This window comes from Canis lupus, chromosome 8 (genome assembly GCF_003254725.2).
Source record: "Canis lupus dingo isolate Sandy chromosome 8, ASM325472v2, whole genome shotgun sequence".
Taxonomy (NCBI): Eukaryota; Metazoa; Chordata; class Mammalia; order Carnivora; family Canidae; genus Canis; species Canis lupus.
The window spans coordinates 30,424,424-30,441,737 of NC_064250.1; the positions used below are offsets into that span (position 1 = coordinate 30,424,424).

The 17,314-nt window shown below is 39.6% G+C and overlaps 2 protein-coding genes across 8 annotated transcripts in view; one reads left to right on the plus strand and one right to left on the minus strand.

Moving 5' to 3' along the window:
- The window catches only part of BMP4 (bone morphogenetic protein 4), a 348,264-nt gene extending 347,044 nt beyond the window's left edge, over positions 1–1,220 (minus strand). For 2 of the 3 annotated variants that reach the window (XM_035719864.2, XM_035719861.2), the window contains exon 1: positions 1,079–1,220. The gene's annotated coding sequence lies outside the window, so the exon portion shown is untranslated. The remainder of the gene's footprint in view (positions 1–1,078) is intronic. The other variant, XM_035719860.2, reaches the window with a different exon arrangement.
- A 127-nt stretch (positions 1,221–1,347) lies between these two features.
- Positions 1,348–17,314, plus strand: part of CDKN3 (cyclin dependent kinase inhibitor 3) — a 31,533-nt gene continuing 15,566 nt past the window's right edge. The window contains exons 1-8 of one of the 5 annotated variants that reach the window (XM_025443604.3): positions 1,349–1,503; positions 3,628–3,710; positions 5,674–5,729; positions 6,250–6,294; positions 8,695–8,917; positions 12,502–12,533; positions 14,827–14,927; positions 16,700–16,929. In XM_025443604.3, coding sequence (XP_025299389.1) covers positions 1,495–1,503; positions 3,628–3,710; positions 5,674–5,729; positions 6,250–6,294; positions 8,695–8,917; positions 12,502–12,533; positions 14,827–14,927; positions 16,700–16,786 — 636 coding nt within the window. In that variant the 5' untranslated portion in view covers positions 1,349–1,494 and the 3' untranslated portion in view covers positions 16,787–16,929. Of the gene's footprint in view, positions 1,504–3,627; positions 3,711–5,673; positions 5,730–6,249; positions 6,295–8,694; positions 8,918–12,501; positions 12,534–14,823; positions 14,928–16,699; positions 16,930–17,314 lie in introns of those variants that run through there. The other 4 variants (XM_025443603.3, XM_049113195.1, XM_049113194.1 and 1 more) reach the window with 4 other exon arrangements.

The following is a 17,314-nucleotide window of genomic DNA, read 5'->3' on the forward strand; positions in this document are numbered from 1 at the left end:
CACTCGAGTTCACTCCCAGCATCTTGAATAGTACCTCAGACACAAGTGGTGCTCAATAAATATTTTCTGAATCAATCAACCAATCAATAAATCAAGTCCAACATGTCTATGCTGCCTAATTTTATATGTCAACTTAGCTGGGCTATTGCACCCAGATATTTGGTCAAACATTATTTTGGAATGTTTCTGTGAAGGTGCTTTTGGATGAGATTAATATTTAAATTGGTGGACTCTGAGTGAAGCAGACTGCCCTCTATAATATGGGTGGGCCCCATTCAATCAGTTGAAGGTTTGAATAGAACAAAGGACAAGAGAGCATTCTGCAGCAGTCTGCCTTTGGACTTCATCTGCAAAATCTGCCAGCCCCGGTTCTAAAGCAGACTGCCTTTGAACTGCAACTGCAACTCCTTCCTGAGTCTCCAGCCCCTTAGGCTCCCGGTCAGACTTTGTGGACTTGCCAGACTCACACAACTGGGAGAACCGCTTCCTTAAAATAAATCTCTTTATTTGATTGTTTCTCTGGAGAACCCTAATACAGACCCAAAGTCAAATTATGCTATCTTCTTTACTAAAGAATTTCCCCTAATAGCTCTATACCCACGGGTTTTCACAACATGAGTCAGGGAGCTGATGTTCCCACATATTCTGCAGATCTGCAGGTAATATTGCTCATGATGAGTTCCTACCCCATGGACAGCTAACTGGGGACCGGAGAATCGGGCAGAGGGTAATCAAACACAGTTTTTAAAGAATATAGCCGATTATGTAAAAACACGAGCACTTAAAACCATCTGGAGACTTCCTTTCACACAATACCATTGCATTCACATTTAGTGAACACGAAAGTGGATCTACGACCTAACCTGTCTAGATCCTCGAATGGTAAATAAAATACCAAACATACAAGCTATGTTTATATTCTGGAGTTTTAGTCGCGTCCATCGTATATTTATATGACCAGATATGACCGCAGGTATAAAGTTTATGGGAGTGTGGAGCGTTTTCATGAGATGCTCCAGGACAGTGCTTCCCCCTGTGCCCTTGAAATTTCAAATTTTTAAGAAACAAAATTCCCTACCCTGGTGCCCCTCTGGAATCCTGTCACGAGAAAGTAAGGCTTTCCAGCGACCCCAAAATGTAGGGGCTGCCTTCAGATGCTTTCTGGGCTCCCGGCTTCCCGCCGGCCCGCCGCTCCCCACGGGCCGGAGGACGGCGCCCTCCCAGCCAATCAACGCTCAGCAGGACCCTCCTCCCGCGCATCTTTCAAAGGCCCCGAAAAACCAATGGGCGGTTAAAGGCGGCGCCAGGGCGCTCGGGGGCGGAGGAAGACACAGCGTCGGGGTCTGATTGGTCCCGGGAAGACGCCGCGCCCCGCCCCACGGAAGGCTGCACCAATGAGCTGAGCGAAGAGGCGGGCTGGGCGCGGGGCAGCGGCGGGGGAGCGGGGGCTGCGGGAGCCTGGCGGCCGCGGCTCACGACTTGGTGCGGCCCGCGATGAAGCCGGTGAGTCGGGCCGAGGCGTGGACGAGCGATGCCACTGAGACGCAGGCGGCCCCGAGGCCAGCTCTTGGGCCTGGGGCCAGTCCAGGCCTGGTCGTGGCCGGACTCGCGCTGTAACCGTCCTGGGTCGGGGAGGTGGCGCTTCCCCGGAGCGGGGAGAGCGATGACGGAGCAGGAGGAGGGTCGGTGGTGGTCCAGGGGAGGACGGACAGCCGCCGTGCACCTGTTGCGCACAGGCCGGGGACTGCCGCCCGAGGAGTCTCCTAGGCCCCCCGGCAGCCCTGCTAGGGAGGGCTGAATCCCGTTTTACGGAAGAGACGGAGGCATGGAGAGCTCAGGTGTCTCGATGCGTCAGTCTGCCCCATACCCAGCCCCGAGGGATGCCCGAGGATGCCCCGCGGGCGAGCGGTCCTCACCGCACACGGGGAGAACTTCGCAGAAGACCATTGCCCACCCCCGATTGTGGGTGCGTCACCATCCCCCGGGGCCAACTGGCACTGCGTCCCTTCCCGGGGTTCGGAATCCCTGGGGCCGGGGGAGCGGAAACGTCTCACCGTGTTTAGGATCTGTGAGCATGGCTGGAAGAGCCTGAGTAAAGAAGCCACACTGAAAATCTTGGATCGTCAAAGCTGATTTAAAGAGAAAGGAAAAAACCAGACGCAAGATGCTGAGGCTCCCTGACTCAATCGCCTGCCGCCAGGGTTGACAACCTATTGAATATTAAAGGGCCTTCATTTGAGCTGATAATAATAATCATCCAAAGCAACTCACATCCTTAGCCTAAATGGCTCTGTAATGTGATCTTGTAGTAACAGACAAGACCATTATAGACTATAGCTTCAGAGCTAGAAAGAACATTAGCTGGTTACCCTTGCTAATCCCCACGTTTCCATGTGGAGGAGCATCAGCTGTCCTTCACTCCTGGCCTCTTTCTCCACCTGTTCCCAGAAGGGACAGAGAGATCTGATCCCCCCAGTTTGGGAGGAGCTGAATACAAGTAGCTGAACCCTTTCTTCTCTCTGCAGAGAGAGTATTCTCTGCAACACAGGAGCCCTGGGTTATCCATTGCTGCCCATGACTGGATGGATAAGTCCAATTCTGGAGTGAAGAACTGACTGGCCACTTGACCACAGCTTTAAAGCCACACCTTCCCTTTGATACTCAGCAATGAAATTAACATATTGATCTCCATTTGCCTCTCCACTGTTTTATCTCTCAGTAGGTTCCAACCAGGAAGCAAGAAGAAAGATGTATATTTTATTGATCCTATAAAACAACTATCAGTCATGTAGAAATTACGCCTACAGGATTGAGTTCCAACTCCTTAGATCATTACACAAAGTCCATCTCAGTCTCTCTAGTCCAATGACTCACAAAGTTGAGGGCATGATCTCCTGTCTGTCCTCTCCCCATCAACCAAGCTGCTGGGCTGTTGGGCTTATTTTTTGAGAAATGGGGTAGGTAAACTACTTCTCTGGCTTCATCTCCCCTGCTCTGATATCACAGTTCCTGAAAACAAAACCTTTCTCCTTTTGCCTTTATTGCCTTAATTTCTTCCCTATCTGCCTAAAAACCTCCTGCTCATCCTTCAAAATCCAGCTAATGTCTCTCCTCTGAAGCGTTCTCCAGCTCTCTAAGCAGTCACTCCTTTCCAGCTCTAAAAATGTAGTTTATGCTTCCATTTTAGCACTTTCTTTTTTTATAACCTATGCACACATCTCTCCAACTCTACTGAAGCTATTTATTTTATGGATCTCCAGAGCTTGGCAAATGAAGGTGTTCAGGAAATGTTTGTGAATGAATGAATGAATAGATCTCCTCACTTTACGGTTGTAAAAAACTGAGACCCAGAATAAACTGAAGTTGCTTGTCTGAGATTATACAGTAAATGGCAGAGCCAAGACCAGAATCCTGGTTTGTTCCCAATCCAACTCTTTCCACTGCAGAGCACTGTAATTATTAATAGGACAGTAAGAATCAATAATTTATTATTGATATTGCTGATCACTCTGATATTCCAGATTGAATAAATTGCACATATGCGTTCAGTGTGTGTTTAAGCGAGAATCAGCTTATATGTAAATATTCTTCTTTACATTTATTTAACATAACTGATTTCTTTTGAAGCCTAGTTCATTGCAAACAAGTGAGTTTGACTCATCAGACGAAGAGCCTATTGAAGATGAACAGACTCCAATTCAGATATCCTGGTAGGTTAACACTTCTGATCAATGATGACCTAATTATTTGTTGTGTACATCATAACGCATGTAGATCCATAGTCTGCGTATTGAAAATATTTATTGATTCTCTTCTGCTGATTGTGTAATTCTAATCTTTAAGGGATCCTCTAACCCTATTATTTACTATCTATGATAGAATAAGGCTCTCTTTTGGGGGGATGCAGGCAGAGAAGGAAGTCATTCTTTATGTTAGAAAACCATATAGAGACAAATAAGTAAGGAGTTGAGATAGGATCAGACTATCTCCTATTAGGACCAAAGCCTATTTATTCTTTTATGACAAAAGAATCATTTACCAAACATAGGATGAGATATTTAATTGTTTATCATTTAGTCCAATCCTAGAACTACTTGCCACAATAATGCATCTATTAGCAGACCCTGCTTAAGATAAAAGCCACATTACTATAGATATAAGAGCAAAAAGAAATGTTTCTATATACATTCAATTTCCAAATCTTGACAGTGACTTATTGTTACACCAGAATCTCTACAACAATCAATGCTTTCCCTTATCCCTGTAAATGTAATAATCTCCAAGAAAACCCCAACTATAGGAAGGGGAAAAGAGTATGTTATCCCTAAAGGTCTTTTTGTTCTGCCATCAAATAGCAATTACCTTTCCTTTCTCCTTATACCCCTCTTTAAAACTCAAAAACTCATCTAATTCCCAAAGTCATATGGTATTTATATGATGCCCTCTGTTTTCCTCTAAACTCCTCTTTGGCTTCTACCTGCTTTGTCCCTGAGTACTGCAAACTGAGAATATGATTTCTTGAAATTATTTTATCTTAACCAAAATCTATTACAACAAAGAATGACCTGTGGTTTTTATCATATGATATTATATCTGCTTAAGGAAGTCCTACAAAGAAATCTTAAAATAGTAATATAGAATGAATCCTGGGGATAAAACCATCAGAAGGTCATTTTCTGGCTTATTCCCCAAGATAACAAATACAAACCATTTCAGATAACATACCACAGGGTAACTTCAGTATGCTTTATACTAGCTGTAGGCAATCTAGGCATTATTATTTTTAGGGTAAATTTAAATTACCAGAGGTGCCTGGGTGGCTCAGTTGGTTAAGCGTCCAACTCTTGATTTCAGAGATCATGAGATGAGTTGGGCTCCACACTTAGTGGGAGTCTGCTTGTCCCTCTCCCTACCAACCCACCCCACCCCACCTCCACTCGTGTGCTCTTGCACACACACTCTCTCTCTCTCAAATAAACAAATCTTTTTTCTTTTAAGATTTTATTTATTGATTCATGAGAGACACACAGAGAGAGGCAGGGACATAGACAGAGGGAGGAAGTAGGCTCCCTGCAGGGAACCTGATGTGGAACTCCATCTCAGGACCCCTCGAGATTACCCTGAGCCCAAGGCATATGCTCAACCACTGAGCCACCGAGGCATCCCAAATGAAAGAAAAGAAAGAAAAAAGAAAATAAAAGAAAAGAAAAGGAGAAAAAAGAAAAAAGAAAAGGAAGGAAGGAAATAAAATTGTGACATGTGACAAAGCAAATGATAAGTCCCTGTTTTAAAACTTCCAATCTGGAGATCCCTGGATGCCTCAGTGGTTTGGCGCCTGCCTTCGGCCCAGGGAGTGATCTTGGAGTCCCAGGATCGAGTCCCACATTGGGCTCCCTGCATGGAGTCTGCTTCTCCCTCTGCCTGTGTCTCTGCCTCTCTCTCTCTCTCTCTCATGAATAAATAAATAAATTCTTTAAAAATAAATAAATAAAACTTCCAATCTTTCTGGTCCTTTTTGTGAACAACATATTGCTATTTGCATATGCATTTTTGTTTTGTGACTATGATAAAACTTTAAAACACCCTTGTTCAGTGCCAAGCACAGATTTGTTAAATTGAATTTCCATTTATAACTTAAAAACTGAACTAAACTTCAAGTTTTATTCTTTTCAGGCTACCCCTGTCACAAGTGAATTGTTCTCAGTTTCTTGGTTTATGTGCTCTTCCAGGTAGGTAAGACTACAGTTGGCTTCCTATTGATATACTTAGGATAATTTTTTTTTTTTGTCAGTTAATAAATCATTGTACTGAGCAATACAAGAATTTCACAGATCATCACCCTAGGGAACTCAGTAGTGGAAGCCCTTGTGTGGGCTCTAGCTAAAAGGCCACAGATCACTCTTCAGCCCATCCAAACTCATTCACAATTCTGCATTTCTGGTTTACCTACCTTAATAAAATGTAAACACTGAGATACAGGGTGAGGCTGATGACAACTGGCAGGTACTTGTTACAGAGACGACACAGAATAAAGAATCTTTGGATTGGAAGTTCCTTAGCTGGGGTTCTAGGAATCCCTACAGTTATATTCCTAAGAATATAAGAAATTGAAATCCACATTCAAAATGAAATTGAAACATAAATGATCATATAGGTATGACTTTATAAAGTAGCTGTGTATGTGTTTAAATATATTTGTTATATGTGGCCAAACACTGACTTTTTCACTTGCCTTATTACTGCTTGTAGGTTGTAAATTTAAAAATGTTAGAAGAAATATCCAAAAAGATACAGGTAGGTATAACATGAAACAACCATATTAATAGCTTTTCCTAATAACACTGAAAATCTCGTTGTCAAAAAGAACAATGTTAGTCTCTGTTCAGCATACCAAATGAATGTTATTTCATAGTTTCAAACTATAGACTTACTCTACTATGCAAAGATGTCTTTGCGAAGGGCACAGAGAACTAACTCCTTGTTTACTAAACATAGCATTGCCTTTCACTGATTGTTGTAGTTATACATAGAAATTCCATTTGAGTTTAAAATGTCTAAGTTGGAGGGTGATAAATACATTAATAGAAAACTGCCATTTCACTGCCCAGATCTTTGAGCATACTATCCTTTCCAGACTTGATTGTGATCCTAGAAATTAAGCCTGAGCTGAGAACCCAGAAGGAGTAGTGAAATTGAACATCCTGGGTAGAAAATTTAGAGCCAACATCTAGGTGGGAAAGATGAAGTAGGGTTTCATTTTCACAAGCTCAAGGATGCTTATACCACTGTAGCCTCAAGTCTAATAATCCCAAAATATCCTAATATCCCACCCCATTTTGAAATTTACATATTGCACGGTGCTAAAAAACTTGGATTTTCAAAACATTGTACCTTGGTTGGCCTGGAATATTTCAAAGCTAATAGTCCTACCTATGTCCTTATAATACACCAAAATAAATATAAATAAATTAATATACACATGCGCGCACACATACACACACATCTTGATTCTGACCATTATAAATTTTTTAAATCCTAAAATTTTTTCCTGCTTGTTTTGGAATATCAATTTATTAATTTGCTTTCTCTAATTTATTCCTTACCTACCAAAAAAGACTTACAGAGGCTAATAGGTTAGTTGAGTCTTACAGTATTTGTAAAGATTCTTTGATTTAGAGATACCTGCCATGATAGGAAGTTTTCATTTGGAGAACATTTAAGTCATAACCAAAATATAATGACAATCACTGGCTCAAGAACCAATCGTGTACATTTTGGAAAGCCCTATTCATTTAGTATTTTCTATAAAAAGGGTTTCCAGTATTTTGCCAAACCTTCTGTTTTCCAATGTATAAAAGACAACAATCTGATAGGAGAGACCTAGAATCTCCCTGCATCACCCCCCGTGGTTCCCTCCTCAGAGTCCTTTCGAGAAAAGTTTGAAAGCCACTGTATAATAGAAATTATCCAATGTGTGCAAGAGGCAGATAGAAAATTACTTACTCTTAAAAATGGTTAAGTATGCTGACTTCAGGTTTAATGCTCTTAGAAGTACAAAAAATAATAGTATTATCTAAAGCAGCACTGTCCAACAGAAATATGATGGGAGCCAGAAATAGAAGCCTTGTATGTAACTTTATATTTTCTAATTGCCATATTAAAAAAAGTAAAAACAGGTCAAATTAACTTGATATAGTTTATTTAACCTAATATAGCCTACATAGTATCCTTTCAATGGTCTTAATCATAAAACAAATTATTAATAAAATACAGGGGTTTTGTTCTTAATCTCTGAGAACAGATATGTATTTTACACTTACAGTACATCTCAATTTGGACTAGCCACATTTCAAGTATGTATCTGGAGGTTCATGATAAAAGGCGCTTAGTTAAATGTCCCCGGATTTAGAAGGCAGGGAGAGAGAGAGAGGAGGCTGAGATCAGCCCAAATTAGTTATTCATTTTGAACCTAATACTCTACAGTGAGTATCGCCATAAGAATGTTCCAGTGTATAGAATGGCCCATAGCACTACTGCTTGGTTCATATTCATTATACTGAAATTAGCTAAGTCACTTTATTCTAAAACAGTTAACGTTCTATTTCCTAGAGACCTTGGCCATAAAATTAAAAGCATTATGGTGTAACACAATATAAATAGAAAGGAGAACATGAGTTCAGGCACCATGGGCATACTGGAGTTTTTATATACAAGGCTTAGGATAAAACAAAACGGCAGAGTGAGGAAAGTGGCAAACATGGATTTTGTGAGAAGAAAACAGGGGGGGATAATGTGCTATTATTTCTTCACAAGGGCTTATTTTGAAATATTAGATGTTTTGAATTTTATTTTTAAAGTTGTACTGAAAATGGATTTTCTTCAAGAACAGCAATATAGTTGACTCATCTTAAAATTCAGTTAAAAGCATTTTGAATTATTAAGTCAGGCTTAATTTTAATCACCTTTTGGTTCACGTTTTTAATTTCTATTTTGTGCTTAGTAGCTTGATTTTTACCCTACTTTGAAGACAACTCAATATTGCTTTAGATTATCAATAAGTATTTCAAATTTATAGATTATCATGTGTTATCTACTTAGTTTGGCTTAAGAAATTTACCACCACATTCTCTGTCTTGATTGTATTAAATTTGTAATATTTTGTACATGTACATCTGTATCTTGGTCTATTGGCAGAAGAACTAAAAAGCTATGGTATACAAGACATATTTGTTTTCTGCACCAGAGGAGAACTGTCAAAATACAGAGTCCCAAACCTTTTGGACCTCTACCATCAGTACGGAATTATCACTCATCATCATCCAATCCCAGATGGAGGGACTCCTGACATAGCCAGCTGCTGTGAAATAATGGAGGAACTTGCAATCTGCCTTAAAAATAACCGAAAAACCTTAATACAGTACGTTTTTCTTTTCTCTGTACATGACATGAGGAGAATGGCATAGTCAGAATGATTTTTCTACCTATTCCATCCTTACTCGGTTATTGCCCACCTTATAGTTTGGTGTAAGGATTAAAAGGAGATAAGGCATGAAAAGTTCTAGCACAATGTCTGCTACAAGGCAAGCACTCAGATATTTGCTATTGTTACTTTTGATGAGTAAGGACAATAAATGAGTAGATCTGAAAAGTTATAGAACAGGCTTACAGGCTTTTTATTCTTTCCTTTTGCCTTAGACCTTTACTTATAATTTTGGGGACCCTCTTCCTCCCAAAAGGTAGGGTATCATTCTTATAATAGCCTTACTCATTGGTCAGCTTTTCAGTTGCTTAGTTGCTTCTAACAGCAAAAAAAAAAAAAAAAAAGTATTTTAAAAATTTGCAAAGGGATCATTCATAAGCTATGAGCAATCTTAAAAATATGAAATCTTAAATATATGAAGATTATATTTGATGATATGAATTTGCCACCAAAATGAAAAAGGAACTCTCATTGTTCGTCAATGGCTGTGCACAAGCTGCTGGTATGGAAGTTTAAAACAAAATAAAATGGGCCAAAGGGGGAAAAAAGGAGGAGAGAAGGGAAAAAAAAAAAAAAAAGTAGCTTGGAGAAAGGAAAAAGGGAGTGACAATCAGCAGTAGACAGTAGCAGTACAAAGATGGGAAGTGGTGCTGTGGATAATACAGTAGATCTGCTCTGTCAGAAGTGAGACAGCAGAGGAGAGCCAGCCATAGGGAGCAAACTAGTCCTTCTCTGTGCTGCTTGTACTTTCTGTATCCTGATAAACTCCTTAATCCTTTCTGGAACAAGATAGAGTATTAAATAGTTTGATACCTCAAAAGCCCTAAAGTCATTGCTTTGAACTAGAAAGTATGCAGACTATACCAAATAACCAGTTAATCTCAGGGCACCTAGGGAAAGGGCAAGCCCAGCCAAGCTGCTCTCCTTCAACCTAGAGCTCCAGGGCCTCATGCCAACAGTTCCCATTCTGAAGGCAAACCAACTAGTACAAGGGTCTTTGGGGACACACACTGTGGCCGAACTAAACTCTAATGTACAGAGGGCTATAGCCTGGAGAATAGGGAATAAAGAACTAGAAAGCATCCTACATTCTACAATTTCCAACCTTCCTCTAGAGAAAAGCATAATCTGTGATTGTAAGCAATTACTAATTGCTTTGCTAATTATAACAGCATAATTCTAGGATAAAGTTGTCTATACTAAATTTTCTAATAGGTCTAAGTAAAATAGCATTAAATAATTACATGTAGCTCGTGAAAAATAATTTCCAATTTTTGGACCCATCTTTCAAATCCGTTCTGATTTTTTTTTTAATAAATCTTTGAAAGCAGACTTGACTGAAGTTTCCACAGCTCAAATTAGCTCAGATTAGTGAAATTTAACAAAGTCTACTGAAGCAGGTTCTAGCACACCAAAGCTGTCTGATTTTTTAACAGAATACAAACAGGATGGAAAGATGGTTGAAAAAAAAAAAAGAAAAAAAAGAAAAAAGAAAGAAGGATGGTCGGGCAGCCTTGCTTACGCAGAATGCTTCTGGCTCCCATAAAATAAAGCATCTGATGACTAGAAATTTCCATCGTAGTAGAGCTTTCCACGATATCTTACAGTAACTAACATTGGGATAAAAATAATCTTCTATCCATTCTGCCATCTTTGAGTGCTCACATTGCTAGATGGCTCTAGGGTTTATCCCTCAAAAACTGAGTTTGTTGTCTACCAGCACTGTCTCGCTGATTCTCTCTCCGCATTTTTGTTCCTTTATAAAATCAGCAAACACTGCTTGCCTGCTGTACTATGCTGTTGTAAAAAGTACTACAAAGCTTAGAACAACAAAAACTTACTCTCCCCCACTTCTGAAGCTTGTTAAGTCCAAAATCAAGGTGTCAACAGGACCGTGTTCCCTCGGAGACTCTGATAGGACCCTTTCTTGCCTCTTCCTAGCTTCGGTGGTGGCCGTCACTCGTTGGCATTCCTTGGCTCACAGCTGCATCACTCCAACCTCTGCCTCTGCCTCACATGATTCTCTTTGTGTTGCTGTGTCTTCTTGGGGTATTTCCTCTTGGAAGAACACCAGTCATACTGGATCAGGGCCCACCCCAGCGACCTCATCGTCATTTGATTACATCTGCCAAGACCCTACTTCCAGATAAGGTCATATTCACAGCATGAGGGATTAGGACTTCAACATATCTTTATGGGGATATGATTCAACCCACAATACCCATTATGTACCAAACACTATGAATACAAAGTATGCACCGTGGGGCACAGTCCCCCCTTCACGGAGCCCGGGCCAACAGCCCTGCCATGTGAGTGCAGAAAGACTCGCACAGGGAGTACACAAGGCAGCACAAAGGACATGGCTTCTGTGGGGGGCACAAAGGCAGGTCAGAAAAGGCAATTGGAGCTGGGTTTTGAAGGATGAGCAGGAATCAAAGGAAGAAGCATAAAGGTATAGGTATGAAGCAGTATTCATCCTGTAGAAAACCACTGATGTGTTCTGCCTCCTACCTTTCTGGGGTAAACCCTCATCTCTGAAAACAGCCCTATATCAGGACACTTTGTAGAAAGCAACCTCATGAATACTCTGGGAGTCAGTACCTATTTGGCCCTCTGTCTCATATCCTCTCCCAAGACGCGTATCTGCTGCCTCATCTACAGGACACCGCAGCAATTCATGTTCCTGAGAAGTCATCAGCACCACGCTAGTAGGTTCAGTATACCCCCTAGGAAAGTTAGGAATCTCGTAAAACATTTTTTAAGCATCTCTGAAAGTAATTAGAATGAATGGTTTTGTGCTTTGAGGTTTCATCATGATTTTTTTTTCTGGAAAATCCAATTCTGCACAACTGCTGATTTCTTCAGAAGGCCAGACTAACATTCATTGACTTCTTACCCTGTGCTGAGCTCCATTGTAAGGCCTTTACAAACATTAGTTATCTCATTCGGTTCTAACCAGGATGCAGGTACTGTGGCTGTCACCATCTTACAGATAAAAAGGCTGAGGCCCAGAGAGGTTAAATAACTTCTTAGGTTCACACATGTCAGACTGACAGATGCACCACTCAGCCCCAGGCAGCGGGGCTCCAGAACCCAGGTTCTCAACCTCTGTAACACGCCACCTCTGTATTCTTTTTAGATAAATGAAGAGTTGTCATACAGACTTGTTCCATAACCACTAAGGTTTTATGGAGACAGAGGAAAATAAACTGGCAGTTGGTCAAAATAATCTAGTTTCTATTTAGTAACATGTCCCTCTTTCTCATAGGTGGATCCCGGTATTTAAAAAGGTCAAAAAAGGCCCTATCTACATTGACAGAAGTGTTCAGAGTACCAACAAATAAATAAGCATGCTTTGCTCTTGATTCATTTAAAAATATTTATTAACCTCTGCATGCCAGGCATTGTGCTAGTAGGCACTATTCGGTTTAGAAATAGAAGGCAGAAAAAGCAAGTCTTTAGTCCTAATTAGTGAGGTGGAAGGAAAATGTATAATATTCAAAACTGTGCTTCCCTTTCAGCTGTTATGGAGGACTTGGGAGATCTTGCCTTGGTAAGAAATGTATTTTCATTACTCAGTATTTTTTTTCTTTTTTTATCCTCAAAGTAGGTGAAAGTATCCTGTTTCTGGGCTGTATGCTCACCTTGTGTTAAAATGAGACAAAACACAATATAAGTCTGCTAAGACCTAAAGAATTATGTAAGGCCCTTAATTTGGTATTCTCTAGAAAGCCAGAGTGCAGAATGGGAGGTATTTTCAACATTGTTTTGAGGTTTCTGCAAAACATTATTTCTAAGTCTTAGCACCTGCATTCTTGCATTGTGTTGTGTTTTCTAATATTTTCCCTATGCAGTTGTTATGATACTGACAGCAAATTCTAAATAATATCCATCATAAGTACGAAAACCGAAGTTAATTATAATTACTTCATGCAATTACTGTTCACTTTTTTTTTTTAATTTTTATTTTATTTATTTATGATAGTCACAGAGAGAGAGAGAGAGAGAGAGAGAGGCAGAGACATAGGCAGAGGGAGAAACAGGCTCCATGCACCGGGAGCCTGATGTGGGATTCGATCCTGGGTCTCCAGGATCGTGCCCTGGGCCAAAGGCAGGCGCCAAACCGCTGCGCCACCCAGGGATCCCTGTTCACTTTTTTTTAAAAATGTGTTAGAAAAAAAAAAAGTAGCTAACAAACTGCCATACTGGAGAAACAGTTATTCCTTTTAATTAATGTTGAACAGTATTAAAAATTTTTATGCTTCTAAGGACACTATCAAAATGAAGACAACTTACAGAGTGAAGAAAAATATTTGCAAACCATATATCTGATAAGGGACTTCCTAGAATATATAAGAACTCTTACAACTCAATAATAAAAAGAAAACCCAATTTAAAAATAGGCAAAGGGGATCCCTGGGTGGTGTAGCGGTTTAGCGCCTGCCTTTGGCCCAGGGCGCGATCCTGGAGACCCGGGATCGAATCCCACATCGGGCTCCCGGTGCATGGAGCCTGCTTCTCCCTCTGCCTATGTCTCTGCCTCTCTCTCTCTCTCTCTCTCTCTCTCTCTCTCTCTGTGACTATCATAAATAAATAAAAATTTAAAAAAATAAAAATAAAAATAGGCAAAGGATCTGAATGATATTTCTCCAAACAAAATATACTAATGACCACTGAGGACATGAAAAATGCCTAACATCATTAGTCATCAAGGAAATGCAAATCAAAACCACAATGAGATACCACTTGATATCCATTAGGATGCCCATTATCCAAAAAAATGGAAAATATGCATTGGGATGTGGAGAAATTGGGACTTTCATACACTGCTGAAGAGAATGTAAAATGGTGCAGCTGCTCTGAAAAAAATCTGGCAGTACTTCTTCAAACAGTTAAACATAGAGTCACCACAGGACTCAGCAATTCCACTGCTAGTTATATATGCCCAAAACAAATGAAAACACAAAAACTTGTACGTGGACATTTATAGCAGCATTACTCACAATAGCCCAAAAAATGGAACTAACCCAATGCCCATCAACTGACAATGGATAAACAAAATGTATATCCATATGATGGAATATTATTTCTCTATAAGAAGGAATGAAGTAGTTACATGCCATAATAGGTGAGTCTTGAACACATTATGCAAAGAAGCCAATCCCAAAAGCCCACATATGATTGCACTTATATAAAATGTCTAGGTTAGGCAAACCCATAGAAGGTAGATTAGTGGTTGCTTAGGGCAGGTAATTGGGGGCAGGGAGATGACAATAGGAGACAGGATTTCTTTTTGAGGGGACGAAAATGTTCTAAAATTGACTATAGCGATGGCTGCACCAATCTGTGAATACACTAAAATCCACTGGATTGTGCACTTTAAACGAATGAATTATATGGTATATTAAATAGAACTCAATAAAGCTGTTAAAAAGAATGAAGCCAGTTTAAACTTCAACCAACCATAATCATTTGAAATCATAATTTAACTGTCAAAAACACCTACTAAATGTCTTTTAATTCATTTTGCACACTGACACCAAAACTCCATCTTCTGCACCAGCGGAAGTCTAATTAAATATACAATGCTGGGGCACCTGGGTGGCTCAGTGGTTGAGCATCCACCTTCGGCTCAGGACGTGATCCCAGGGTCTCAGGATCGAGTCCCGCATCAGTCTCTACCCGCAGGGAGCCTGCTTCTCCCTCTGCCTATGTCTCTGCCTCTCTCTGTGTGTGTCTCTCATGAATATAAATAAAATCTTTAAAAAATAAAAAAATAAATACACAATGCCCTACCCTATCATTATTTAATCATATACTCTTTTCCTAACATGTTCTATTAGTAGCCGCTTGTCTCCTGCTCTACCTGTCGGACACAGTTTCACCACAGCAAGCCATCGACAGCCTGAGAGACCTGCGAGGGTCTGGAGCAATACAGACGATCAAGGTAAGGAGGCTGCCCGTTCCTGTGTGCTGGCGGGCTGGGGGCAGTTACACCACAGTGGAATTCATCACCCAAAGGGCAGTGAAAACCCAAAGCACTCTATTATTCATGTATCACCTGTTCAGAATTTATCTTTAAATATAAACATGTTAAATTAATATATTAATATTTATGTTAAATATACATACTGAAGAAATTCACAGTATTTCAAAGAAAATAATGAAAAATCTGAACTTTTCCAGTTTATTCTTGCCAGATCTACTATTGTTCAGTTTTTGCCCATTCAGTTCTTGGAATGAATTTCAAAATTTTACCAAATGAGATGATTACAATAAACTCGGTAGTTTCTTGGCCAGAAAGATCTAATAAAGATCCATCATATCACCAAAATAGTCAACGAAGACAGATGGATGACTATAATACAAAAAAAAAAAAAAAAAAAAGAAAGAAAGAAAGAAAAACACCCCACAAAACAATGCTAATTACCCTTTACTGTGGATAACTCAAGTGACAGCTTGCACATTTCCTCTCCGCTTAACACTTAAAAATCTCTGCAGTAGCAGTGCCCCAAGAATATTATTAGATATTAATGTTCCTGAAAGATTCTGCAGATTTCACTTTGTTTCTGGATTTGTAAACTTAATTTGTCTTCCTTTCCCAAGTGCCCTGTCTCAGCATTAGGACTCAATCACGGAATCAGGCACAAGAGTCCTGGCCTTTAGCAGCTTCCTGGACTTGAGTCCCTCTTCCCAGAGTCAGGGGTCTACCCAACAGTCATGAATGTGAATTATTATAGTAACTGACAAATTCACCAACCAGCCTGATTCTCAGGGCTTAAATAAGATCATTCAAAACAATCCATAGAGGATCCACTTCACTGTACAGGTTCTGAAAACAGAGAATTCCCCTTCTTACCTCTTAAAATCAAATGATTCTTCAAATTCAAAATGTTTTCAGGTGTCTGAAACAAAACCAAATGGTCAAACATATCCACGTTAAAAAAAAAAAAAAAAAAACATATCCACGTGTGTGCATGTTACATCTTTTATCCTGGAGACAATGAAGCCCACATCATATGGGCTGTCAGTTGATCACCTCAGCACTCTGTAGCAAACAGGCTCTCCCATCTCCGCCATCTCCGTGCTGATACAGCTAGCAGTGCACAATGTTCACTTCCCAGTAATAAGAAATGAGATTATTGGCAGAATAAGAATATCCTCTGGGAAATTATTAAAACTGCAAATAAATTATTTAAGGCCTTTTTTCACTTATCTGTTAAGATTACTGATTTTTTAAACATTGACTACTATGAACATTGTTCCAGATGGATTATGTCACCCCAAGAAGCAGAAATCTAGGGCTTCCATAAATTAAGAAACAGTTTCTTGAATATACCATTGTTAATTGCTATAGAAAGTACGCTCTCCTCCCTACTTAACCCCAGAGGTAAAATACACTAGCAAAAAGAAGGCCTTCATGTAATATTCTTAATTTTAATTTGCTCCTGCCAGGAAAGTGAGAAAGGATTTTTCAGATTTTTATAAAACATTCATGTGTACTAAATGCTACCTTCTGATTTTTAAAGCAATAGTTTTTCACACTATATGCAGCTTTACTGAAAGGTAAAAATTCTCATAATGCAAACACTTCCTTACTCAAAAGTTGTAGAACTGTTCTTAGCAATTATTTTTTTATTCATAATTGCTACTGGTATTGTGAGTACTCTGCTAACTAGTTTTCTACAGTATATTTCAATGTATCTTTACTTTTTTCAGCAATATAATTATCTTCATGAGTTTCGGGACAAACTAGCTGCACATCTATCATCAAGAGATCCATTATCAAGATCTGTATCTAGATAAAGAATTTCAAATAACATATATATGACCATGTCTGAAATTTAAGCGCTATTTAACATAATCTGTATTGAAATGAAACTTACTAGTGTTACCAACTTCAATGTAAATGTGTATGTGCAGATATTCCTAAAGCTTTTATTGACAAATCTGTTGTGTCTCTCATCTCTTATAGAAGATTGAAAAATTGTTATACAATTTCCTTTTTTAGAAATGCATTGGCTTCTCTGGTATATTTCACCTGGAAGTAATGCTGAAACAAGCATATGGAAAAATAGCTGACTGCCTATAGTTATTATTTACCACACTTTTACCTCATTTTACAACTTGTAACTACTGGGTGGAATATACCATAGTAGCAAATATAAAAACTGGTAGGAGTACCCAAGCTAAAATCAAATAACTTTCACCCTCTATTCCTCCCACATTTTCTCCCATGTTTTTTCTACTTCATAGACCTACAAAAGTGTGAGAGATCCTATGAGTTGTCTTGGTCACCTCCCATCCAATACTCGATCATCCCCAATAGGTGTT